The 26,530-nt window shown below is 41.0% G+C and overlaps 8 protein-coding genes across 8 annotated transcripts; 4 read left to right on the forward strand and 4 right to left on the reverse strand.

Moving 5' to 3' along the window:
* Window positions 1-1,060: 1,060 nt before the first annotated feature.
* Window positions 1,061-3,112, forward strand: EAF01_006747 (uncharacterized protein; the record flags this gene model as incomplete). The annotated part of the gene is made up of 3 exons (XM_038915001.1): window positions 1,061-1,380; window positions 1,439-2,084; window positions 2,151-3,112. Exons 1-3 carry the CDS (start codon window positions 1,363-1,365, stop codon window positions 3,110-3,112), a joined length of 1,626 nt encoding a protein of 541 aa, XP_038769956.1. The 5' UTR covers window positions 1,061-1,362.
* Window positions 3,113-4,298: 1,186 nt separating this feature from the next.
* On the forward strand, window positions 4,299-4,505 carry EAF01_006748 (uncharacterized protein; the record flags this gene model as incomplete). The annotated part of the gene is made up of 1 exon (XM_038915002.1): window positions 4,299-4,505. One exon carries the CDS (start codon window positions 4,299-4,301, stop codon window positions 4,503-4,505), a length of 207 nt encoding a protein of 68 aa, XP_038769957.1.
* Window positions 4,506-8,954: 4,449 nt separating this feature from the next.
* EAF01_006749 (uncharacterized protein) lies at window positions 8,955-9,791 on the forward strand (the record flags this gene model as incomplete). The annotated part of the gene is made up of 1 exon (XM_038915003.1): window positions 8,955-9,791. The coding sequence occupies one exon, from the start codon at window positions 8,955-8,957 to the stop codon at window positions 9,789-9,791; it is 837 nt and encodes a 278-aa protein (XP_038769958.1).
* A 1,721-nt stretch (window positions 9,792-11,512) lies between these two features.
* On the reverse strand, window positions 11,513-12,463 carry EAF01_006750 (uncharacterized protein; the record flags this gene model as incomplete). The annotated part of the gene is made up of 1 exon (XM_038915004.1): window positions 11,513-12,463. The coding sequence occupies one exon, from the start codon at window positions 12,461-12,463 to the stop codon at window positions 11,513-11,515; it is 951 nt and encodes a 316-aa protein (XP_038769959.1).
* A 771-nt stretch (window positions 12,464-13,234) lies between these two features.
* On the reverse strand, window positions 13,235-15,258 carry EAF01_006751 (uncharacterized protein; the record flags this gene model as incomplete). Its single annotated transcript, XM_038915005.1, has 3 exons — window positions 13,235-14,781; window positions 14,833-14,984; window positions 15,050-15,258. 3 exons carry the CDS (start codon window positions 15,256-15,258, stop codon window positions 13,235-13,237), a joined length of 1,908 nt encoding a protein of 635 aa, XP_038769960.1.
* Window positions 15,259-17,478: 2,220 nt separating this feature from the next.
* Window positions 17,479-19,036, reverse strand: EAF01_006752 (uncharacterized protein; the record flags this gene model as incomplete). Its single annotated transcript, XM_038915006.1, has 3 exons — window positions 17,479-18,099; window positions 18,170-18,488; window positions 18,543-19,036. The coding sequence occupies 3 exons, from the start codon at window positions 19,034-19,036 to the stop codon at window positions 17,479-17,481; spliced, it is 1,434 nt and encodes a 477-aa protein (XP_038769961.1).
* Window positions 19,037-21,862: 2,826 nt separating this feature from the next.
* Window positions 21,863-23,864, reverse strand: EAF01_006753 (uncharacterized protein; the record flags this gene model as incomplete). Its single annotated transcript, XM_038915007.1, has 3 exons — window positions 21,863-23,038; window positions 23,091-23,581; window positions 23,651-23,864. The coding sequence occupies 3 exons, from the start codon at window positions 23,862-23,864 to the stop codon at window positions 21,863-21,865; spliced, it is 1,881 nt and encodes a 626-aa protein (XP_038769962.1).
* Window positions 23,865-24,668: 804 nt separating this feature from the next.
* On the forward strand, window positions 24,669-26,486 carry EAF01_006754 (uncharacterized protein). Its single transcript, XM_038915008.1, has 2 exons — window positions 24,669-25,870; window positions 25,918-26,486. Exons 1-2 carry the CDS (start codon window positions 24,801-24,803, stop codon window positions 26,348-26,350), a joined length of 1,503 nt encoding a protein of 500 aa, XP_038769963.1. The 5' UTR covers window positions 24,669-24,800; the 3' UTR covers window positions 26,351-26,486.
* Window positions 26,487-26,530: the final 44 nt, after the last annotated feature.

Genomic DNA, 26,530 nt, shown 5'->3' on the forward strand with positions numbered 1-26,530 from the left:
CAACTCTCCCCACCTCATGGATACACAAGATTGAAAAAGGACTCGAGATATCTGGAGATTTAACCTTATGCAGGGGATGAGGTTCTTTGGTTTCTCTTCGCTTTTCTGGAAGAGAGGAGATCTTCTGGTGGGTTGGGTTGGGTTGTGTTGTTTTGCTTCGGGAAGGGCTAGAATAGAAGAGGGAAGAAGAAAAGCAAAAGCAAAAGAATGAATACACCTTGTGTGGATGCCTGACCTGAATAAGTCGAGTGTTACTCTCCTGCTCAGTTCTAATGCTTTGATAGGGTATGGCATAACATGGCTTGTGAGAAAAAGAAATCATAATTCTCAGCAACGGAGCTGTGAAGAATGAAAACAAATCTCAACAAATGTATCGATGATCATTACATATATCATCAAGAAGGCTTTCATACTATACTGTACACAAATCTCGCAAAATCACTAGATTAAGCAGCTCCTCATATATTTCTTTTTCCAACGTAAGATTTTAATCCATTTTGTATGGAGTTACTCGGCCACTTTTTCAGCCATGGTGACTATCAAGCCCTTTATCAAGATTTGAGATTTGGTGAGAGGTGAGATAGAAATCCAAGCTTCTATCTAAAGTCTCGATTCATGTTTGATACAGTGTGTGATATTTGACTATGTATTTGAACATCTTGAAGATAGTTTGATACTTGAATACTAAGAAGAAGAACATCAAGTGGAAAGAAAGCCTTTATGATGATCTCTTGCCTCGGATTCTATATCTTAATCAAAATCTAATATTAAAACAATCAACCAATATTTCTTGATGAAATCTGATACATTAATTATTTATCAATAAAAGAATCTCAATATTCAATCTCGAAAGAATTAAAATATAAGAAAAGATTTACTTTCTATTTTGAAAAAGATGGATTTCTAAATTCTTTCTATTTTTGTAGGTGTGTCCGGCTTTTTCTCTGGGTCGAGCCTAGGTACATTTTCATCGCAACACAAGGAGGGGCAATGGTAAACGCCCTGATTTTTGATATTCCTTGTACGTCATCGCCATTGGCTCTTTTGCATGTTCTCTTGGCTACACATCAAACTGTTTGGAAGCGCGTAAGATCTTTTGAATAACCGCCCTCCTTAAGAATGGTGATTAGATTTATTCTTTTAGAAAGTCAAGTTGATTGTGTTTTGGATTCAATCTCCCGTTCGGTGTTCATCTTCGTCTTCATCGGTTTTTCTATTGGAATCCCCCACGGTACAAGGTAGTTGATTACAAAGATACGATACTCTGATAGATAGAAGAGGCTATTGATCCTTCACTGTTTACAAACGGCACGGATATTCTAGAAAGTAGATATCTGACAGGTTCGCTCGCAAGAAATCACCATGGCATCCGGACATAACGTAATAACTCTTTAACCATTTCTCTAATCTTCCCATCGCAGATTCTAATATCATATAGGATCCTAAGCTTCTCTATGCCATCAACGGTATCAATGCATATCATATCGAAAATGGCAAAGAAAAATCCATCACCCCAAATGGACCTCAAACCCTCTCTCTCCTAATGGTCCCTACCTCTTCCCCCTTCTCCGGTCTCTCAGTCGCAGATCCTCAATCCCAAACCCCAGAAGAAGACTTCTATCTCCACCTCCATCTCCCTCCCGAGCTCGATCTTCCCCTCCCAGCCACTACCCAAATCTATCATCAACCCCCCAGCAGCTATCTCATTCCTCGATGGGATCTAGGACCCGACAGCGGCGTCTTTACCAAAATCGAATTCCCAATCGTAGGAGCATCGAAAGTTAATCAAGATGATGTCGATACTTTTGAAACTATCTTGGCTCAATGCACAGCTTTCCTCGAGCGTGCACCACCTCCACAATCATCTCGTCCGAAGAAAGAAAAGGCGAAATCTACAAAGGAATCCTTGCCTGCATATAATCCGTCGGATTTCGCGCCAGGAGAAGCTTATGTTTCCGGAAGTGCGAGTTCTCATGCGGGTGGACAGATTGTTTTGGTGGATGAGGAAAATGGAAGCGTGGTTGGTGAATTGGGAGAAGGGTTTAATGTCGTTGAAGATGCGAAAATGAAACCGGGATCGAAAGGTATGTATATTGTTTCTTCCCTTGACATTTCACTCGCATCTCTTTCATATCCCTAACAACCTCTAGATCCAGTTGAAATCACTCTTCCCCAAGATGGCTCTCTCAACATTGGTGTCGCCCCAGCATCTCCCGCTTACCTCGAAATGGCCATGCACCCCGCCTACAAATCCTCCAATCTCGTCTCTACAGCCGCCATGGCCTCCCGTCTCATCGTCACAACCTCCAGCTTTGTTTCCAAAACCCTCACATCTCAAGCCGATAACTATACGACGAAATCCGCTCCCACCACTAAACCCATGACTTTTACTCCCACCACTCACGCTCACATCCGTCGAGTCCATACCTTTACCGAAGGCGCCGCGGGTCTTTCTGCAAAAACCGTAGGCCAAGTAACAAAATACGCACAAAACATCGGTGCTACCCTCGCAAAACGTAATCAGAAAGCTCATAGAGGAATTGCTCCCGATGGTAAACCGGTGGATAATTATAAACCCGGCATTCTCAATAAATCCATGATGGCTTTCTCGACTATCGCAGATGGTATTGATCAAGCGGGCCGTAATCTCCTGGCTTCGACATCCACCGCGGCAACTACGGTGGTGGAACATAAATTTGGACCGGAAGCGGGTAATATATCGCGTAACATCGGGGGCGGAGTCATGAATGTCGGATTGGTTTATATTGATGCGACGGGGGTGAGTCGAAGAGCAATTGTCAAGAGTGTAGCGAAAGGAATGGTGGTTGGGAAGGTGAGAGGAGGGGGTGATTTGATTGTGGGGGGTGGTGATGGGGGTGCGGCGATTACTCAGGGTAATAGTCCGCAGAGTGGGAGTGGAAGTGGAAGTGTGACGCCGAGTGAGAAGGGGAGGAAGAATGGTGAAGAGTCGATTATGAGTGGTGGGATTGGGAGTGGGAGTGGGAGTGGGAGGGTTTCGCCCGAGGTGGTGGGGTTTGGGAGGAGTGCGAGTTCGAGGAAGCTGGGGGTGGGAGAGAGTTTGAGTGGGCAGAATGTGGGGGGGAAACGATAGGGTGGGTGGATGGATGGATGGGGGGGAGATGGAGGGGTTTGGTGGAGGAGGCTAGCTTGCTTGCTAGCTTAGGCGAGAAATTAGATGGGATGGTGAATAGTTAGTTTAGTTGAGCAGTACAGTACAGTACAGTAGCGGTCGATCTCGCTAGGATGTAGGTATCCGGTGGGGAGAACAGGGGGTTCGGGTCGGTAATGGCGGTATGAATTTATATGATTTGATATGAAATGATACAACGGGATATGTATGATATGAAGTATAATCTATAAGAAATAACAACATCTTTATTTCTTTTAGTATTGAGAATTTACATCAAATGTATAGGAGTAGTCGGATGATAGAAATTGAATGAATACAAAAAGGGATTTCAGATTAGAATGAAAGGATCTCGTTAAGCGAATGTTGAGGAGATGGAGATGGAGATGGGGAGGGTGATTCGTTGCATGTTTCTTGTGGATGAGAATTGGTGGGTAGATGGATGGATGGATGGATGGATAAGTGGGCTGAGAGAAGTATGAAGTTTGTAATCTTACACAGTAAGGTGAATTTATCGGGGGTAGATGAAGACAAGTGATTATAAGAGTAAGGATTCAAGTAGAAAATATTTTTCAGTTGTCAGTAGGTAGGTGGCTATAATCATTATATACGTATACAAGTGCCTACTGACTCCCTACTTGGTATATCCAACCCATCGCAAAGTTCACCCGCGGATCGTTTTGCGTGATGTTGGAGTATCTCATGCCCGTGTAACCCCAAGGAGGTATAGAGAGGAGAAAGGTATTTGTTGGATCTCTCCATAGACCGCGAGGAAGTACTTGTTTTTTGAATCGAGAGGAAGGTAGGTGGGTGTGTAATCTCTACTTCGAATTACTGAATTTCTTGGTTTGTGAGGAATCTGTAATGGTAAACCTTTTCTGTCTATAGGATCTTGCGATACGGGGGACTGGGATTTTGAAGCCTTTGGATTTTATGGGCTAGGATGAAGATGAAGATGAAGATGCAGAGCAAAAGGATAAGGAGGATGAGGATGAGGATAGTGAAAATCAAAAAGCTTGGAAATAAATGAAAACACAGGTAGATATTCTAGGAGATTTAATAGGGAGGATTAAAGAGGAAGAGGAGATGAGTTTGGTGGGGATGCAGAGGGGATGCCGAGGGGGTAGAGAAGATTGTGGGGATGATGGGGATGTTGTGTAGGGGGGTGTTGGGTGAGGAGATTGGGGAGACTAGGGAAAAGGAGGAGGAGCAGGAGAAGGAGGGTAGGGATGAGGAGGAGGAGGAGGATGAGGATGCAGGGGATGAAGAGAATATAGAGAAACTCTGGAGACGGAGGAGACGGCGGAGACAGCAGAGATGGAAAGTTGAGAAAATGAGGGAGATCAAGGATGAGTAGATGGTGGGTATAGGGTGTGGGATGAATTAGTCATTTTGAGTGGTTTTATGAGGAAGGAACGAAGGAAGGGACGAAGGTAGAATGAGAGTGAGTTTGAGATTTGAGATCTGTAAGATGTTGTTGGGATAATATTAAAGTGCTTTTTCTGGTTTTCTTGAATGAGCCCTGTAGTGACAAAATTAATACTTCAAACGAAAAGAAATTTAATTTAAATCTTCATATAAATTTCAAAGATATATATTATAACATTAATATTCTTTTTGTTATCAATAAAGTACTCATTTTATTAGTAATAAGCATAATCTATTTATTCTAAGATTTGTTTATTATGAATTTTTATAGAAAAAAAAGAAAATAAGAGCTCTAAAAGACCTTAAAGATTTCAAAATCTTTAAATATTAGAATTATAAGAAAGGTGGATGAAAGAGTATATGTGTAGGAATTAGAAAGAGGTTATAGAAGAGAGAAGAGGAGCGAGTATAAAAGCTAAGAGTAAGTAAAAGTTATTAGTTAAAAGTTTAAAGGAGAGTAGACTCTTTTATAGAATATATTACTTTTAAATTATTCTTTAATTATAAGCTTTATTATTGTACTATAAATATAGAACACATTATATGAATAAGAATTTAAATAATTTTTAATCTATATATAGATAAATTTAAATAAGAATTTAAATTTATCTTTAATTTTTTTGTATTATATATATTATGTTATTATATTAATAAATAAACAATTCTATTATTTATTTATAGTATAAAGGTAGTTATGATTCTTATAGATTTGAGAGAAAAATTTTAAAAAGGAGAGGGAAAAGGAGATCGAAAAACAGATAAAATCTAGAAACTTTTTGTATATAAAATAATTATTGTTTTAGACTAAAGTTTTCCATAAAACTTTGAAAATCCAAGAAATTCACTAAGATCTTGTTGATTAGAATAAGCTTTCTTAAATATAATAATTAGATTAATTAGATTAATAGAATAGAAACGATTTATTCTATATAGTATTAATGTATTGAATATTCCCTTGTAACTAAGTAGATGCTTCGTTAGGTACGGAATTTGCCACCATAGGGGAGATGGAAGGTACAGGATGATAGACTACCTTGCCTTATTGAAAATAAGTTCTCATTGTTGTTTCAAAAACAAACAATTGTATTTTCATTCATAATGATTACTTAGTGAAGATGTTTACACGGCATGTTGAGCTGTTTGTTTAGCGGGCTTAAAATTCTTTCTCGCCATGTTATTGACGAGAGCAATAGGCGAGTGTGGGAGAATGATAGTACCTTTCTTGTTCTAGGAGCAAGCCAAATACGATGTAAGTGAAGTCATACGATAGTTAAGAAGTACTTACTAAGAAATGAAGGTTGATTGTCGAATAATTGCTAAGTAACTGATAGTCTGCCAATCTGCCAATGATTCATTCGTAGGCTCTTGAAGTATAACGTAAGTCATGGCGTAATGCGTCTAATGGCGTAATGCGTCTAATTGCGGGGAACCACTCTATTAAAATCTCAATTACTCAACAATCAACTATAATACAATCTCCAGTATCACTTTCAGATTCATCTTCAACTTCTTCTCCAATATCCTCTTCAGTTTCAGTTTCATATTCAATTACTTTCCCTTTCCCTTTTCCTTTTTTCATTGTCTGTACCTTAGTAGCTTTTTCGACTTCCACTACTGCATCACATAATTCTTGCGTAGAAATATGAAAATGACCCTTCAAAACTAGTCTCTTTCCTTTCTTACGTATCGTACGTTTCTTAATAATAGCTCGTAAATTATTCGCATCGTGTTGGTGAACAATACTTTGAGCTCGAAGTTGCTCACTCCCAATCGTCAATTTTCGAATGTATTGACGAACCGGGGTTGAAAGAGTCGTATCATTTTCAATTGTTGAATTTAAAAGGTTATTTGCTGTTTGTAAGATTGCTACATCCGGGGGTGAGCTATTGACGAAGACTTGGTTAAAAATATCAAATTGGGTTGGTTCTTTGGATATTTCGACTTCGGGGGTAAACTCTCGACCCAGTGTACGGAACACTCTCTGTGGATTAAATGGATGTAACCCAGCTCCCCGCCATGCCGATTCGATATTTTGATGATGGCATACGTCGGCTCGAGCTTTAATATATGCCTCCATCCATTCAATCTTTTGTATTCGTACAAGTTGAGCTTGATTCAAATCAGAAAGTGCTGCGGTGAGCCGTTTTTTCAATGGACCGAAAACCGCAACATCAAGTGGCTGAAGCAAATGCGAGGTATGAGGAGGAAGTATAAGAAGTACAATTCGATTTTGAAGGCAGTGAGCTATAAAGCTTCCACTAATATGAGAATCGTGGCCATCGCAGATGAGAAGCCGATATTTGCCACCTGCTTTTGCACGAGTTGCAGGTTCGAAAACGCGTTTTAGCCATTCTAATCCATGAAGATTGCTTGTCCAGCCCTTTGTATTTGCTGAAAAGAACCAGCTACCAAGAACTTCCTTCGGAATCCAATTTTGAAGGACATTTTTACCTTTAAAAATCCCGAGTGGTGGAAGAATGGATCCATCCGCACAAATACACTCTACCATTGAAATCCACTCTTGACGGCCTGGATGTGCTTGATGTTTTGTACGAAGTGTAGAATCGATAATAATTCGAGTTGATTCCATTGTCCCAATTGAATGTCCAGATTCATCCATATTATATTCGTCTTTCTTCTCAATTCCATAATCCTGAATCGCTTTTTGATACGCGTCAAACCAAGTACTACATGTTTCCCTGGTTGCACCATCCATTCTTACAGATTCAATTCGACGGCCAATAACAACTGTAAGATGAGGATGTCGTTTGATAAATCGTGGAACCCATTCATGACCAAGAAGGTGTTGTGGTGGGAGTTCAAGGGAGTCAAATGAGGGGCATTCCAAATTATAAGTCCGTTTTGAACGTAACTCCTCAGCCAATTCTTTTAACAACTGATGGCCTGGTGAATAGCCGCTAATTGTCAATTGCTTTATCCACTTAAGAAGTACATTCTCTTGTACAGCAGAAAGTTTCTGTTGCGATTGACGTGCTTCAGAACGCGATGAACCCCCTTTGACGCGTCGCGTCACAGTATCTTTAGAAAGCCCCAGTTCTTTTGCAGCTTCATATAAAGACTTATACTTTCCATTTTGAACTCCTAATACTGCTTCAGAAAGTCGAGATTCCATTTCCTGCACTTTTAAACTTTTTCGACGGACCATTGTTGAATTGTTGCTTTTTTGATGGGGTGGTCCCCCACAATTAGACGCATTACGCCATTAGACGCATTACGCCATGACTTACGTTATCGTACTTCCAACTTTTCTCCATATCTTGATTCATTGTATCTACAGCTCAATGTCAGCCCTTTTCATTTATCTTTCGTGAATCCCGGATATTCCTCGGATGACGGCATTGATATCTCGTTCATTATTTGTTGCCTCGTAGTTTGTCAAGGTCTGTAATTAGAATCTAGTTTTGAGTAGCTCACAGTTTGTTTTGTTGTGGGAGTAACGTAAATTCCCTCTGTTTATAGTGAAATACTCCTTCTTAGTAGTAGCCCCTTTAAATAAAATGGGTCTTCTTCCGAGTTGAAACCCTGTTCTAGGGTAAAAACTTCGTTATGAGTAGACTGTTCACGAATCTCATTTGTTCCTTCTAAATTGTGATATTGAATTACAGATCAATAATTTGAAACCAGTAGAATGTTCAGTTATAGCTTGTAATTGACAACGGAAGAATCGTGAGAATGGTGAATTTAGCGAGCACAAAAATTGTGAGTTGCATCAACTTCACTACGTCTTCGCTCATTACATAGGTGTTTCACACATGGTATAACACTTATGCCATGCTCTTGATATTACAATATGAGCGAAGAGTGATTACTTGATTTCCACCAGTAGCTAGGTATCTACTTAGTGGAATAGGGAATGTAAATGCAACGGTCGTAAAGTAGCCATTTAGTTCACAAACATTTGAGACGAGAAGATCTAATCGTCGTAATACATTTATTATCCATGCTTCTAGATAGTGGTTCAAGTCGCACCTTCTTGTGTGATTTCCTGTATACTCATTCTAGTCGTGCTTTCCCCTCTCTTTACATCATCTCGTAGAAGATCAAAATAAACAAGGATAAAGACTATATTAAATCCTGTTGTTGTATACTTCATCCATCGTGTAAACTTCGCTCCATCTTTATATTATGGTAAACTTCACGGTATATTCTTAGTATTATGTTTCAAAATCATCACTAAGTGTAAGCTCATTATTCACCTCACATCGATAGCCAATCGTCTTCTCAGTAAGGTATGCTAGTTTTGAATATGCTACATCCAAAAATAGCGCTGATACCAATATAGCTAGAAGACGCATTGTTAACCATCACCTCAACACTCGATAAAATAAAGTCACACATCTAGCCAAAGCAATCCGCCATGTCGAAGGGTCTGGGACATGTCCCGAATCGCCTCGGCTTGAATTATGGAAATAAAGCAAGTAAAGTGAGGAAACCTCCGCCATCACCTATCAAGATGCAAGATAAGACCAAGGGGTTGGATCGACGTCTAAAGGAGCAACACAATCAAGATAGGAAGACTCAAGACAAAGTCAAGGATTTGAAACGGCACTTAGAGGAACAACGCAATCAACATGAGAAGATGCAAAATGAGATCAAGGAGTCGGAACGACGTCTAGAGGAGCAATACAATCAAAATGGGAAGACTCAGGACAAGGTCAAGGATTTTGAACGACGTCTGGAGGAGCAATACAATCAAAATGAGAAGATGCAAAATGAAATCAACTACTTGAGACAGCGTTTAGAGGAACAATACGATCAAATTGAGAAGATTCAAGATAAGACCAAGGACCTGGAACGGCGTTTAGAGGAACAACGCGATCAAAATGAGACGATGCAGGAGACCCGAGATCAGAAGTTGCAGTACTACAATGATCAAATAGAGAAGCTGGATGAGTCGGTCCAGAAATTGATGAGTTGGACATCGCAGTTAAAGGATTCTATTGCGGAAGATATTGAAAGACAGCATCGAGAAAGAGAGGCCCAGGATAAAATGCAGGATGTCCAACATGCGATGCAAAAGATCCTTGCTACTATCATGGAACAGCAGCATAAGCATATATCGGATATGATTGAGTTTCAAACGCAGTTACCGAACATGATTCGAGGAGAATTATCTCTTCAACAAGCATCGAGTTTAGAACCATGGCTTGGCAGAGACCCAGGTTTTGATGCCAAATCCATACGGTATGAATAGGAGGATGCGGAATTTGCCAAAAATACGGAGATGAGGACAAAAGGAGCGATGGAATCAATGGATTTACAAGAAGAGCGATGGGTGGAGCGTAGAGAGATGGAGGAGTAAAACGGTTAATTCTATTTGTGTTGGACGTTGTTCTGAGAAACTCCGAGTAGTGTGAAGAGAGGAAAGTGGTTCTCAGACTTCACTTCATTCTGGGATATAGCTCTCAATAGATTAGATAATGGATAAACAATTAAAATTACAATTCAACCAGCCCTAACCAATTGAAAAGGACTCGCTTCTTCCAAATTCCCTGTGCTGAGCTGCTCATTGCCATGGTTTGATTCCTTGCGAGATATTTTAACCTTGAAAAAACACAGCACACAACATAATCCAATTATCAGGTATGGATAGTAACAACAATTACCAACAAAATGCCGGCGAAGGAGAGAAATCCAAGAGAAAGGATTTGCAGATACAAATAGCAGACTCGCATCCGCAAATCCAATCACTGCTTGCGCAGGTTACATATTGGCGAAACATTTATGTGCGAAAGATGAGATCGGATTTAGTTGGTCAATCTCATAGACAGCAATTTGATCATTTATCAGAAGATCAAGATATGACTATATAATATGATGACGAGGAGCGAGGGAAAGCGAAGCGAGGTTGAGTATCTAACACTCTATACGCGATGAAATGATACGGACTTGAGGTTGCTAGCCTTGCAGTTATACATATATGAGGTCCACTAGTGAGTGCGTAGATTGACGGGACACTTCTCAACTTTCAAGAAAACTGACAAATTCAATCTTCAATTGTTTGATATTAGAATTTATACTTTGATTGTTTCATCCCGAATAAATGATTGTAATAATTCTTAAAATATAAAATTGAATATATTAAGAGATATCTACAAGTCCATTTTTGGAGTGTTCTGTCAGTCCGTACACCCACTGGTGGTCCTAAGAATAGAAATATTTATCAGCTACAGTGATGCACAGGAAACCGACTACCCATACTACTTTATTATTTCGGGTGTGTCAACAGCACAAGTATGGAGCATCATAGATAAAATTCCCTAAATCAAGAGAACTTCCGGGTCTAATCTTAGCGCATATGTACTCGTATTTTATTTAGGGATTGAATTTGGGGAAGATAACTGAGACGCTCCGATGCAGATGTAAATATTGAGAATGAGAATGACTACATAATCGAATTCACACCACACCATAACTCACAGAATGCAAACGATATACTAGAATGCTGCTGAAATGAAGAAGGTGTGCACGATATTTCGGATAAAGAATGTGTTTCCATTTTTAACAATCATCTAATGCTGTGTACACGTATCTTCAACCTATTGCTGTATGAATCTATACTGAACATTGTTCCCGGGCAAATGAAATCTGTGCTGTCCAGCAAGAAAATTGAAGTTCGCTTGAAAAGATGTATAACCCCGTTCCTAACCCTCGATAATTGTCTATCCCTCCTATTGAGACATCTCGCTGTTGCGCAATTTGAGAATGCTTAATTTTGAAAGGATTGTTGATGCTTTTTTTCTCGTAGTCGCTTTGTTCTGAACTGTATGGTTGAGAATTCTCGAGTGCGGATACAAGTAAGTGCATGTAAATATGCCTTGCCATAACTCATCTGATATCGTGCTTCGTTAACAGTCTTGCTACGGGCCTTATAAATTACATCTTCGTAGAATCTTCAATCCCCAACATCGACATTTATTCTGGAGTAGAAGCTCTGCCCGCTCGCATCTCAGTCAGGTAAGAGTCTGAATTATGGCGGCGAGGAAATTTGGGTAGCATCAGTGGAATTCTGAATAGTGTTTGAGTTGGAGTCAGTGGTGTGGGCGGTGTGGGTGGTGATGTGATATCGCTGCTGTTCACGGTACCTAAATCATTGGACGTCTCAGGTTCATCTCCACTTCCCCCCTCCTGTGATGAAGAAGATTGATACGCCGAGTCAGCAGAGTGAGCACGAGTATCATCACGAGGCTTCGAAAACACAGGTGCTGCTGGGTTGAGTGTAGGCCGTGAAGGCGGAGATTGGTTTGGCACCGTGAGCTGCACTAAAGTTTCGAAGTGGTTGCGACCGATATGGGTATTGAAAGGGTTCGAATCTCCCGCTGCATTTTGTGCCGTTCCATTCCCTAACTGCAAAACTCTCTGTAACATGTTGTGAAATATTTTTCGTGCTTGTTCAGTTTGGGGTCGATGTTTTCTTTCTTCTTCGTATGCCGTTTGAAATTCATGATAAGCTCTGGCGGATTCCGCCCGGAGTTGCCAATCTCTTTCTTGCACTGTCCACAGATTTTGCCATGCCATGTGGAGTTCCTTGTAGCTTTCCTGCAATTCTTGACGTTGCTCTTGACGTTGCTCTTGGGCTTGCAAGCATTTTAACTGTGAATCTTGCAATTCGGCTTGACATTTCTCGAGCCAACTTTTCTTGATCTGGAATAAATTCTTCCAATCAGTTTGGGGTGCTGAGCTATGCGACGACCCATTCGAGATGTTCTCATTCGAGAGGTTCCCCTTTGAGCGGTTCACATTCGAAGAGTTCCCGTTTGAGCTGTTCTTGTTGGAGCGGTTACCGTTTGATCGATTGCCATTCGATGACTTCCCATTCGAGAGGTTCCCGGTCGAGCGGTTCCTATTCGAGTGATTTCCGTTCATGATTGTGACTAATAATGGAGTATTGAATGATAGACTATTGAAAGTTGTTGATATCGAAAATATGATATTGTTGATACTGAAAGTTGTTGATATCGAAAAGGTTATGATGTTAAATAAGTCTTTAGAATCCGAAGAGTGCTTCTTAAATAACAAACATTGCTTGGTGCTCTTTCCTTCTTTACTAGGAGAGCAACCCCAAACGTCAGGTGGGACTACCACATTGGGTTTGGAGTTACAAAGATCGGAGTGAGTGCATTATAAGAAATAGAAGGTTTTAACGTCTGTTTTCACCTATGTGGTTAAAACACTAGTTTTGTATATCGTATTGCTTTCAACATCGACAGTTCCTGATTATAGGTAGCAGTCCAAACTATCCGACATCCTACCAGGAACAAAGTATAAGAAAGAAGCACCCACAAATGACAAACAAAAACGACTACAGCGGGTTTATTTAAGATAGCAATCAATTCTTCCTATATCGGTACATCCGATAGTACGGAATATATGTACAAGCAAAATAACCTCAACGCCTTTCCCACCCAATACCGGGTCCGTAGACTCGCCGGTCGATATCCATATCCATACCCAATGCTTATACATATGCAATACCATAACTCCCAAAAATGCTAGATTCCATTTCGAACGCCGGTATGTATGCCCTTGACTATGCCTTCCCTATATGCTATGCCGCCGTATTATGCAATGCTCAAACGCTATGCCTACCGATGTATGTACCGTCATTGATTAATCATATACCCTGTCCTCCAGCCATTAAGCATCACCGTTTCTTTCCTTCCCATTAATTGCAGAGTCATCGGCACTCGTATCAACAGGATCATGTTCTCGAATCGGCTCCGAAGGCTCAATCGCTTCCTCAGATTCCCCATCCGTCGAAATCGAAAATTCCTCCTGAACAGGCGTCATGGCCGCCACTCCGGCCCCAACACCAACCGTTCCCAATCCATCGGCCCCTTCAACATCCCACCAACTTCTATCGCCTCTTCCTCTCTCCATCGCCAAACCATTACCCGCCTGCGCCTCGAATCTCCTCTGCGCCAGCTCCTGATCTCTTCTCTTGTACGCTTGTCGCGCTTCCCTAGCCATTTCATTCCTCGTTTTCCCCGGCCCATGTCCCTGTCTCTCCTTCCGCTTCCCAAAAAAGATAACCCAGAATTTTAGACTCCCGAAAAATGTGCCCTCCGTTCCGGGAATATGTTTCCACGGCTTCTCACGGGTAGAAAATAACCAACAATCCACAGCACCCTGTGCACAAATAAAAATGGTAGTTAATAGATTAATCGCAAATGGCGGATTGACCGCCAATTTATCATTGAATTGTAAGATGTGGGATACAAATGGGACGGTCCACATTCCCAAGTATACCAAGGGGTAAATAAATAGAAATCGAAGTTGTCGACGGATTTTCTCGCGTGTACGTATCATTTCCGATACGGTCAAATCTTGACCACGGGAATTGACAAGATGCATATCGTAAGGATTTCCTTGTTCTGCTGATCCATTTTGTGGTTGAAGGGTAGCGGGGTGTATGTATACGGAAACATTCGAGTCGAGAGACAATCGTCTAGCAATACTTTCTCTCCATGATGTATTTCGAAATTGAGGATGGGGAAGTGGATTGAGTATTTGTTGTGGCGTTAAGAGAGTTGGATTGGTTATCTCGGGTACAATTTGTGGAGTTGATGCTCCAGCGTATGAGTCAGTATCCGGTGCAGAAATCTCTGATGGAGGAGATACGGAATGAGTTCGATTGCGAGAGTGGAATACTGAAGTCCACATGAATTGATGAGCATTGTTCCTCATATTGGCAAGGGAATCCAAAGTCGATGAGGATTGTTTCCTTCTCTCGGGAACATAAGCAGCGGAAGGACGTCTTATTTCAGTCACGGGTCCATTAAGAATTAGAGCTGGAGGAGGTAGACTTCTTCGCACTTGATTGCGTCTGGTCGAATCACAACTATCTTGAGAATGACTGTTCTCAAATCCACGAAACCTAAATCGTACATAGAAATATATGGAAACATAAACAGTGACAATCGTGATGAAAATAATGTATCGAGGGATCCAACTTAAAGCCAATCGATACCAAAAAGGTCGTACTGGTAGATAACAATATGTTCCTTGAGCAACATAAGCTTCCTGATCATTAACAAAAGCCAGAGATGCCGTTAAAAGTGGAAAGACTATCCAAACGGTGTAAGCTATCCTACGATATGGATAGAGACCCCCTTCGCCAGACGAGGATTTAGGTCTGAAAATATATAATGCAGTATGTACAGCAACCATAAGAACCGAAACATCTATACGCAAATTAACAAGTGTTGATACACATATAGAATGGTATCTCAAACCTGACGCTTCAACTCCTAAAGCTAGAAAAAATCCACTTATTTGACAAAATTTGGAATCATCTGCTACAGGACCATGTAAAAAGATAACGATTGGAAAAACCATAAACCATAAAGCTTTAAACATATCACTTTGGATTAACAACATGATGAGACTAATCGGTTATCAGTACAGGGACATAAAAATGGAGGTGGAGGGGTAAATGGGGTAAAAGCTCACTCATGTCTGAACGAACGTCTCATTCTAACAAACCAATAAAAAGCTAGAATCGAAGAAGCAACACTAGCAGTTGCAAATGTCAATGCAAGTTTTTGCAAAATCAATCCTTCGGATATCGATACATCTTGACCTTCATTCGTTTTATCTCCAATATCTCTCGAGGAAAATTGAAGCACCGTTCGTGCTATGTGTGTTGGGAGGGGTGCCATGGAGAATATGGCATCTGAGTCTTTTCCGTCTCGAAATGAGGGGGAGGATGGAGGGGAATTTCGTTATATGTTATGGATCGGGCTTTTCCTTCCAACTTCTAAATTCCTCCAACATGATCACCAATGTTATTTTACACCATTCTCGTGCTATCTCCTATGCTTTCGAGGTTGCTGTATATTGTATGGTGTGTGTAGCACGAAAGCTTGTTGGTTGTACGGTAGCGTTGACGTCAAAACTAATAGTGCCTAGTTCTTCGTAGATTTTCTTTTATGATGTGCCGGACCGAAAAACTCAAGATCTAAATTCCGAGACTTGTGAATCTATTGTAGTACTTTCTCTGAATGATATAAGTTTTCTTCTTCAAATTTATTAATCGGCGGTACGCGTAGTGGGGATCTGAATGCCTACTTGAAAGGCTGGTCGGAAAGGTGGGCGAAAGAAGCGGTAAAAGGTTCCCTCGAGTTGGAAGTATGCGTACGGAGTTATATTCCCCTATTATAGGAAAGTATTTGGTATTTTTTGGGGAAAAGAAAAGTGTAATAGATCGTAAGAGGACCAAACACGTCAAATTGTGAAGTATGTATAATAATAATAATTGCATGTACTAGATTACCTACAGATAATTGATATTGAAACCTTGTTCCCGTTTCGAGCTGTGGAATTATTGTTGGATTTTTCTTTTCCTTCTTTCTCATTTCGTAGACGCTGTAGATCATTCGAATCCAGCACGAGAGCAGACCGACGCCAACCTACCGGTTGATGGGACACCTGACTTATTTACAAAACTGTGTGATTCAAGACGACCTTCCTCAGGGCCAATATTCAGAAACATTAAGATGAAGCGGGTATTTCAGAACTTTGGGAACCAATTCATTTGAAAAAAAAAATGAAAAATGTGAAAGCTATATGTAGATCGTTTAATATTAGTAGTTCACTAGTTATAGTATTGTAATATGTCGGATCTTCTTGAGTTAGTCGAGTACCCTCACCACTGCCTCTACTTACTCTGTGTGGCAAGCCAAGCCAAGCAATGAAAAAAGCATGGGCGGGATCTCTCTGCTCTGAGTCTCTGTACGTGATTGATCCAGGTATTTTGAGACCGAATAAGTGATCAATCTGAATCTTCCCTTTTCATTCTATGGTGGTCTGAGTGAGTGAGTGAGTCTACCCATCGCTTCCTCTACCTGATATCTAATAAGCCTTGCTTCCAACATGCATAAAATATTCACGATGACGACTGGGCTAAATATCGAGTACGGTCTTATTATCGCCAAATCCATAAAAAAATCTCGATTCTAGGTCGATGCTCTTCTTCAAAATGGATATGGTAGGGGTTGTGTGGTTCCGCTACAAAGGTTCAAAGTTTACAGCCACCCATTTACTTTACCGAATTTTTCCCTGGGGCTGCACTGTTCATGAAGGGGTTGGAGTGATGGGTTTTTTATATATCTCCGATTCCAGGGTCGGATTGGATGGAACTCATTGGACCAAAAGGAAGATAGTCCAAAGCCCTGGGGTATCACAAGAGTCCACAATCACGAATTAACAAAATAAGCTTCGATAGTTGGGTATAGTTATATATCTAATTTACCTTAATCAGCTAAATGGGAAAGAAAGATGATCGGAATCATCGGATACATAGATCCCAGATTATTATTAAGTCATTTGATATTCCTTCATCACAAGTGAAGATACAAAGATCAGCATATTTCCCAAATGTTCATCATTCGCCCACCACCACAGCACAAGTCCATTAGCCGGTAGATACCCAAGTGTTTTGATTTTCACGTTCATGTCCATGTGGTCATGACATGAGAGAGAAAATCCTGCAAAACCTCTTCTTCTTGCGCATTACATCCGCAACCTCCGTTCACCGACAATGCTACCAATTCTCTTCCCCGCCAGCCTAATAAAGTGGGCAAGTTCGTATGAAAGGGAAAACAGTTTGTCGTGAAAAACAACGCAACATCTGACCTTGACCGATTTTATGCGGTTCAAATTGTTTTAATGCATGACAACCCCGCATCGATTTTTTCGTACCCTTGAACGTCGCAGAGACGATCCTGAGGAGCTTAATTGGGATTGTGTACTCGGTCACGTGATTGAGACCTCTTCACCGAGCGGTTGCAATGTCCCAAATCTAGCAACCTCTGCAGGAATTCTTTAGGCTTTGAGATGATTTGTCTCACACACAAGTGTGTATGACTCGTCATTACTTCTTATCTTGCATGTATCAAGACGTCTTGACTCTCAGATGGACGTAATTCGTGTGCTCTGCCAAATTGATTGTAAGTATATGGGACCTCCATCAAACTGCTGCTGAATCGTGATGATTGTGGCGATCCAGGTTCTTCGGTGACAAAAGTACTTGAACTTGAGCGGTCACTTCGATATGTTCTATCCGATTGCTGGGTTAAACGAGCGGATCCGCATTTTAAGTATGAGCCAATACTCAGGCTTGCTTCGTCAAATTCCATATCTCGAGTATCATAAGTTTGATAAGACTGATGATGGTATGATGATGGATTTGATGATCTTTGTAGTGATGATCGCCGATTTGATGATTGAGAACTCAGATATGATAGCGGAAGCATTTGTCTGGATTTCCTCATATAATCAGGAATCTCCGTTTCTTCAGCCATTGGATCTGACATGTCGCCAATGTTGAAAGATTCTTCAGGTCGTTTGAGCTCGTTTTGAGATGGATACATTCTGACCTTGGAAGGGTTGTGGGCCGATGATTTGTATAGACTTGCGTCCGAAGGTTGATTGCTATGCCCGAATAGAGACGGAAGAAATGTGGAGAAGAATGGCTTCGTAGCTGGGAGTGCGGTGCATATCTAGAGTAGTCGGGGTTAATATCACAGATTCTTGACGTGAGACAACGACAGGTAACTGAGGGAATCTTACTATCCCTATGTATAAATTCAATACACTAGATATCCATAATGGATATGAGAACCAAGTTCTATCATATGATGAGTATGTAACGTGTATATACCATATCCTAACAACACCCGAAGCACAGACGACCAATCCAGCAGCGAAGAGGAGGAAAAGCATCAGTTGTTGACGAAAGGGTATGGGAAGGCTAAACACGGTAGGTATAGGTAAGAAGAAGACAAAGAAATCGGAGCAAGTATTAATGATTGCGCTTGAAAGTAAATGTGTTTGTTCATCGATGCAATTTTGAGGCGAGTAAGATAATTTCCAGTAATCCGAAATGGGACTATTGTATATGATCAGCAATTTTTCAATCCTACAGCAAATCTGATCATCATACCTGCAATTGTTGATAATAACCACATCAAAAGCAACTGCTTCACATGCCACCAACACAATCATAGCAATAGCTAAATATTTAAGTAAACCAGTTCCCCTGGACATGACCCGCATCACCAAGATGAGCAAAGATATTTTCGTTAATGCAACAGCAATTCCGAACAAACACTCTAGCAGTAAAGATATTTTGAGTCCAAACTCGGTATCATCTTGTGCAACATCCCAAATATGGCGATTCCATTTCCAACGTTCCTGGGCGATAAGTGCAATGACAGCGCAGACTGTAGTCGGGACGAGAGCGATTAGAAGAAATACATCATCAATACCGAAATGTTTGGATAGATAGATCCGTGTAAAGGTTCGTAAACCAACCACAATATATACAATAGGAAGAAAAACGGCGGTTATTATGAGAAGTAAGGGTCCTCTAGTCACTGGGTCGACATAGTTCGGTTCTGGAAAGGTTGACAGAACTTGAGGTGGAGGGATTTGCATGTTGAAAAATCGTTGAGTATTGAGCCAGCAATGCAATGATTTCAATTCCACCTACTGGGCGAGAGAAAAGGGAAACACTCTACCTTAATATTAGAATAGTTCGCATTATAGCTTGGACCTGGTCTCCATACGCGAAAGTTGTTTTTATCAGACTACTCGCTTGATAAAATGGAATCATTGACTATAAAGTCGTCCATAAATGTGGCTGCCAATGGTGGGATGAAACTAATTTTATCTACTGGTACAGACTGTACGAACGCTCAGATGTTCTTCGGAATACTAAACTCACCGAGAGATAGATTGCAGGCACGTATGGGTGCTCGGACGGTTCCCGTGAAGAGTTCCAACAGAAACAGAAAACGATCTCGAGTCCGAGAAACTAAATGTGGTACGATATAGATTTTTATTTGGAGTTCATTCAACGGAAGATATTTGACTTTCTCGTAAGGGGAGGGCTGATCAAGGGACGGTCACCAGACTACAGATTGACACCTTCCAGCGAGTGACTACTTGAACTGCCACTGCAAGCCCTAGAAATGACAAGCTTTTGTCATTTTCAAAGTATAAGATTGTGGCAAAGAAGCAAAGAAACAAAGAGTATGATTGATGGGGAAATTCGAGTGGAATTACAATGCGAACATGCTGTCTGTGCATCCTTAGTAAGCGAAACAAATGAACAACCTCAATAAGTGTATTACTCCTACATTTGCTTCAACTTCCATGGCATCTTGGTCAAATGGTCAAAGTATAACGATCTAAACTCGCTCTGTACCCTTTTCAGTTTCAGACTCACTAGCGAGGCACCATGACACAAATGATTAGGATCCATCATACCATGAGCTTATGCACAGCATACTGGGCATCATTGAGCGGCTGCAACTTCGCCGATTCTACACTCCAACATGAACAACCTCGGAAGTCCTTATAACCAAAGAGCACCTCGTAGTACGCGGAGTATGACCCAAAGGTAGTATGGTGCTGTACAAACGCAGAGAGCTGATCGTCGAAGGCAAACCTCTGCCGGATTCCTGGGATTTGTCCGACGAATCACATGATAACTGTGCACACATCACTCGATGCTTTACACTGATCGCCGCTTCTCAGATAGCGGCTCGATGGTCTTCCGATGCCAGTAAAACTCTCTTCAATGTGATACTTGATAAACAGTCTTCCAAACACTGGGCTAAGTAAAGTTTGGAGACGCTGTTCATGTCACATGATCATGTCTCGACCTCGGAACTTAAGGCTCAATCAAGCCTTGGGAGTGTGTTGTGAAGTGTTAAGATTCACACAATGGTTTTGTCGTAATGAGAGAGGCTTCAATGGTCGAGTATCGGTTCGTTGAAAAATATGTTCAAAGCGTTCAGGGCATCTCCCAGAGCAGAAAATGAAAAGCTATAATCACAGATGGTTCTGAAGCATATCAAGATGTCAAGTGAGTGAGTATAAATCACTAAGAAACAAGCTTTCAATATGATACAAAGACAGAGACGATTTAATTCGGTTCATAAAATGATAAGTTTGTGGTTTATAAGTTTATTGGGAGAAATAAAGTGTTGACGGCAAGAGATACAAATAAATACTACAAGTGCACTAGTGGCTGTCACTTCATTCTAACTTTACTTCATTCTGACTTTACTTCATTCTGACTTCACTTCACTTCACATTTCATTTATCCCCTCAAATAAGCAAAACCGATAGCCAATAGAACAATCTAAACTCATCAACCCTAAATCCCAAACAGTGACCACTTGTCTTCGTCTTTGTGAAGCGCACTTGGAACTTTGAATATGATTTTTTGTGGCCAAAATCCCTGATCCTCTAAATTCTCATCACAGCATCCAAATAGCGACAAACTTACATGCCACACATCACGAAATAAGAAAGAAAACCCCAAATCGTTGATGCAAGTCAATCCCACGCTCTACGAAAACATACCCAAGAAGCTTGAGGAAAGCTTCCCCATGACACCAAGAAAGAATGTTGCATGGCTCAATAATGAGCTCAATCTAGAGAAGCCAACGATCCCCCCCCCCCCAAAAGAAAACAATGAGGCGTACAACGAAGACAATACATCCACAACACCATTCTAATTTCTTAACAACAAAAACTCTAGAGATACAACCCCAAAACATCCCCCGAACCGATAGGCTTTACCAAACCCGACATTCCCTGTAACCAACCACATACCATCCTTACATTCAACCGATATCACGGGCCGAGACCCCGTTCCTCGAGTTTTGATATAACTTGGAGGGATATCTGTGAACCAATCGGATAATATTCTTAGAGTGTATATACGAATAATGCAGATTTTTCAAGGGAAACGCAGGAAAAATTATATGATCGTCGAGTCGAAGTGACCCGATCTTTCAGATATAGGGATACAGCAAGGTTTTAGGCTGCAGTGAAGGTTATTCAAGGGAGATAAGAAGCTTGTCATATTGTCGAGATAACAAGTCGCTCTTGCAATACCTCAAGAAGGTACCTTAGCTTTAGCAAGACTATCGAACGTGAAAATAAGCGAAAAATTAACGATACAGATTGTTCATTTCTATGCCGTACTGAGGAAAATTAGATCTTGATTTGCAGGTGAATCCTGATCCAAAAGATGCAATGTTGGAATACTTGCAGGTGAACCCCGATCCACAGGATGAAATCTTGTTACATAACAAGAGGAAATCATATCTACAGGACGGATATTCCTTAGTTGGGTATGATCCCCACCAATTCATATATAATAACGCTCCATGTTATGTAACATAACTCCTATCAACTATATTGCTTCTCCTCTGTCAGCATAAGGATGTGGACAATATGTTCAATCTACCATCCATGCCTCCCCACTCCTACCCCCACAACCCTAACCTCGACTCCGACATCTTTTCCAATCTCCTCCAATCTAATTCTATCAACAACACCCCTTCCATCAAATATCCATCTTGGTGCTGTCATCCCCTTAACTACTCTTTTCCATTCAATGTCCTGCTCTCCTTTTACATTTATCTTTTTCCCATACTCGCATTTCGCGCAACCCTCTTTACAGGGTGGCTCGGGATATAGTCTTCCTAGTGGATCATCTACATCTACCTCTTCACAAGACTGCGATGATAGATATCTTCTTAGCTCTAACAAATCCATTTCCGAAGGAAATCCGAAACATGGTCTCGGATCAGCCAATTCCTCACTTTTCCCCTTTGTAGAATTTTTCAGCTCTCTGCAGATAAGAAGCGCGTCTGCCCTTTCACAAGCAATATAAAGATCGACCTCTACCCTCACATTTGCCATGCTCTTTACCTCTTCCCTCAACACATCCCCATCACACCCATCATCCCAAACCACAATTTCCCCCGGTTTCTCCTCACCCAACATTTCAATTACTTCCCTGGCCAAACTCTCCCTCAAATCCCCAGTTCCCTGCTTAAAAGTATACCCCAACACCACTATCTTCTTTCCCCTCAACCCACCACCCATCTTCTTTACAATCCTCTCAACCCATCTCCTTCTCTGCCACTCATTAACCACTAATACACTCTCCCAATAAGCCACCACTTCGTCCAGTCCCAATCCCTCAGCCAAATAAATCAAAGATTTAATATCCTTCCCAAAACAACTGCCTCCGAATCCAATCCCCGCTTTCAAATATTTACCCCCAATCCGAGAATCAAGACCTACAGCTAACGATACTTCATCAATATCCGCATCGATAGCTTCGCAAATCGCGGAAATACTATTGATGGAACTTATTCGCTGGGCTAACATGGCGTTGGAAACAAGTTTCGATAGTTCGGAAGAGGCAGTGGTGGTATGGATCAGTTTTTGGGAAGGAATCCAGTGGTAGAGGGAAGCGAGGGAGTGGGCGGCAAGGGTGGAGATGTGAGAGGAAGAGGAACCAATGAGAATACGATCTGGATGTAAGAGATCTTGAACAGCGGAGCCTGCGGAGAGGAATTCGGGAGATGAGAGAATTGGGAAGATTTCATTAGGACGGTGAATTGCCAGCTGGGGCTTGTTAGTTGCTTTTCCTATATTATGAGAGTGAGGAATGATATACAATGTCTTTGATAAATTCGCCAGTTCGACTAGGCACGGTGCTTTTCTCTACGATTATAGCTCCAGATTTCGCATGTTTTCCAATATCTTGCACAACCGATTCTACAGCCGTCATATCTGTTGCTTTTCCGGAACCTATTCCATAAGTCTTTGTGGGTGTATTGACTGCGATCATTATTATATCTGCTTCGCCCAGACATTTCTCGACATTGTCAGAGAAGAATAGATTTGGTGAGCGTACTGGAATGTGAATAGAATCAGTATGTTCAGAGAAATCTTCAGAAGATGATTCAGAATTTTCAGGCGACGGATCATTGGAAATAGAGAAGGCTCTCGATCCATCACGACATATACGTATAATCTCTGGTAGATTCGGTTCGTGGATTGGTAAGTGTTTTGAATTCCATTGATTGATGCGATAAGTATTTTTATCGACAATTGTGAAATTTATTTGTGGATTTTGAAGCGCCAGGATAGCTGCTGTTGGACCACCTAAAATACAGATGTCAATACAATTCCTCTTCAGGATGATCTAGGAATGCAGGTAGAAAGTTCACATACCAACATATCCCGCACCTACACAACATACATTTTGTACAAGACGATGCGTCGAGTTTTCACTTCTAAGAGAATTTTCAAATGCGATTCCGTCATCTAAACTCAAAGCTTGTAATATGGGACTGAAAGTAAGACTTCCATCAGGTGTCGTGGGCGCGGTTGATATATCGTGGGTAATCTCGTCTGTATCTAGTGGTGTCGAATCCTTGAGTGGCATATTTGAAGAGTTATGTCTTCTTTGAAATATGGAAAATATCTAGGAAGCGTATATACTATTTGAAAAAGCTTGAGAAGACTGAAGATTGAGATCTGAAGTGCTAAGTTAGGACCGCATAAATTGAAGGAAAGAACAGAAATTGTGGTGTTGCTTGGATGTATAGTAAAGAAGAATGATGAGGATAAAAGTATGGGAAGAATAGAGATTGAGAGTATAGACTAGGAAGGAACATATGACAAAAGCAGAAGGCACACTTCCACAACTGGAAATAGTTACCCTCCGTCATATTCTCAGAGATATCATCATGAACATAATGATAAGACTTCCCAAAATTCAAATCACTCATCACCAGGACACAATCGCGAAGAAATCCTAAGATGCTCGACAAAAAGCGATAGCCAACAAATTCTTACACGTTGACAGCAATACTGGTTCATGACTCATCTCGAGACAAACAAGAACGTTGGTAGCACATGTTTTCCCTGAAACTGATTGTCCTCTGATAAGACATTTGATAACTGTATGTTGTCTAGAAGGTGTAACGAACAATGGAACTATTAATTGGTTTCCGAAAATCAGGACCAGGAATTCCCCCACGTGGAGCTATGGTCTTACCTATCATTGGTCGAGTGAGGTTGCACAAACAAACATCCAATAAGACAAAGCTTGGGCACAGCATGGGGGTAAGGATTCACGAAGTGAATAATTAGAATACACTGAGTAGAATGTAGTGAACAGTTGACGGCGGAGGGCAGATAATGGGAATCGTGATATAACAACCTAGGCGCTTGCCTGAAAAGTCTAACCCAGTGGACGACCTTATCAATTTCTTGGTTGGGCACCACTAAAGATATTCTTTCTTTAACATGATAATTAAGTCGATGCTCCTTCATTGGCCACAAAATCTTTGGCATATAATTTCAACACGTTGAATAAATGGATTTGAGAATGAAGCTATCCACAGGTTGTCCATTTCAAAATACATCACCGAAATTCCCAGCCACTCTAAAAGGAAAACATATCCTCCTCGCCACAGAATCATTTGGTCCTGTAAATGGTGTGAGTAGAACGACTTTAAACTTGGTGGAATATCTTCGCAGGAATGGCGTATCTGTCGCAGTTGTCGCGCCTCACAACTCAACCGGAGCAGGTCCGATTGCTCCCACAACACACGATACCAATCATTTAGAAGTGAGATTGAAAGGATATCCATTACCTTACAATCCCGAACTTTCAGTTGTTTATCCTGTACGTCTGTCGCAACTATATGCTAGGACCTTTGGAACAAAACCAGATCTGCTATACCTTGCAAGCCCTGCATCTCTGGGATTTCAGATCTTGTTACAGTTGAGACAGCAGCAGAGAAAAGAACAAGTTCCTGTGCTCCTCAATTTTCAGACAGATTTATCAGGCTATTGCGAGATATTATTTCCAACGCCTTTAAATAGATGGGCAGTTTGGGTGTTTGGAAGTGTACAAAGATATCTTTTCCGATGGGAGGGCGTAAAGACAATATTTTATCCAAGTGCGTCTGTGAAAAGATATCTAGTCAAGGCAGGAGTACCGGTGGAAAAGATGATGAATTTGAGAAGAGGGGTTGATGGTTCTATGTTTCATCCCTCGAGACGATTAGAGAAATATAGAAAGGATTGGGCTCCGAATGGCGAGCTAATCATGATCTGTGTAGCTAGACTTGCACCAGAAAAGGGGTTTGAATTTTTGAGTGAGGTAGCAGACGAGTTGGTTAAGAGAAATTTCCCTTTTAAGCTCATTATAGTTGGAGGCAATCAGAGCCAAAGGGTTGAAAACGAAATAAAAGATTTGTTTGCAGACCTGGCGACGAAGAAAAAAGTCATCTTCACCGGGATGCTAAGAAGCGAAGCACTAGCCTCAGCTTATGCTTCTGCGGATATATTTTTGCATTGTTCAATTACTGAGACTTTCGGTCTGGTAGTTCTAGAGTCAATGGCAAGTGGTGTACCAGTCATCGCAAGAGATGAAGGAGGGTAAGTTAGGCCCTTTTATGGATTTGGGAGAAGCTGACTATTGACAGCCCATCAGACATTGTTGCAGAGAATAGATCAGGATATTTGGTGGCTCCATCAAACCTTGAAGGATTTGTTGAGAAAGTTCTCAAACTTGGCAACGATCTTAAATTGAGATCAGCCATGAGTATTGAGAGTCGAAGAATGGCGGAAGAAGCAACATGGGATAGTATCGGTAATCGTGTGGCATGGAAGATGGCCGAAACATTGGAAACAATCAAATCGACAGATAAAATCTCCAATGATAGAATGCCGCTGTATAGTTTGTGGATGATCACTGATGAACTGAGAAATCTGTTGACATCATTCATCGTGGATGCAAGGCTTCTTGCGGGACTTGGAATGATATGTGGAGCTTGGTTAGGGTTGATTGTAACGTGGATATTAGTCCGAATATTGCTTCGATTGAGGACGAATCTAGATAGATTTCTCAAGTTCTAGAATGGAGCCGAAATATGTGGTTAATGTAAAGTCAACATTTCATGCCACATGTAATTCGATCATCTACCCCAGAATTCTCATAACGAGCGAGGATGGATGCCTAAGAGTTAAGCATCTATATGTTCATGCTAAAGCTCATGTGTTAATGCTTACATGATGTTCATGATCATAGCAAAGAAT

Source organism: Botrytis porri, assembly GCF_014898465.1.
Source record: "Botrytis porri strain MUCL 3234 chromosome Unknown BPOR_008, whole genome shotgun sequence".
Classification (NCBI taxonomy): Eukaryota; Fungi; Ascomycota; class Leotiomycetes; order Helotiales; family Sclerotiniaceae; genus Botrytis; species Botrytis porri.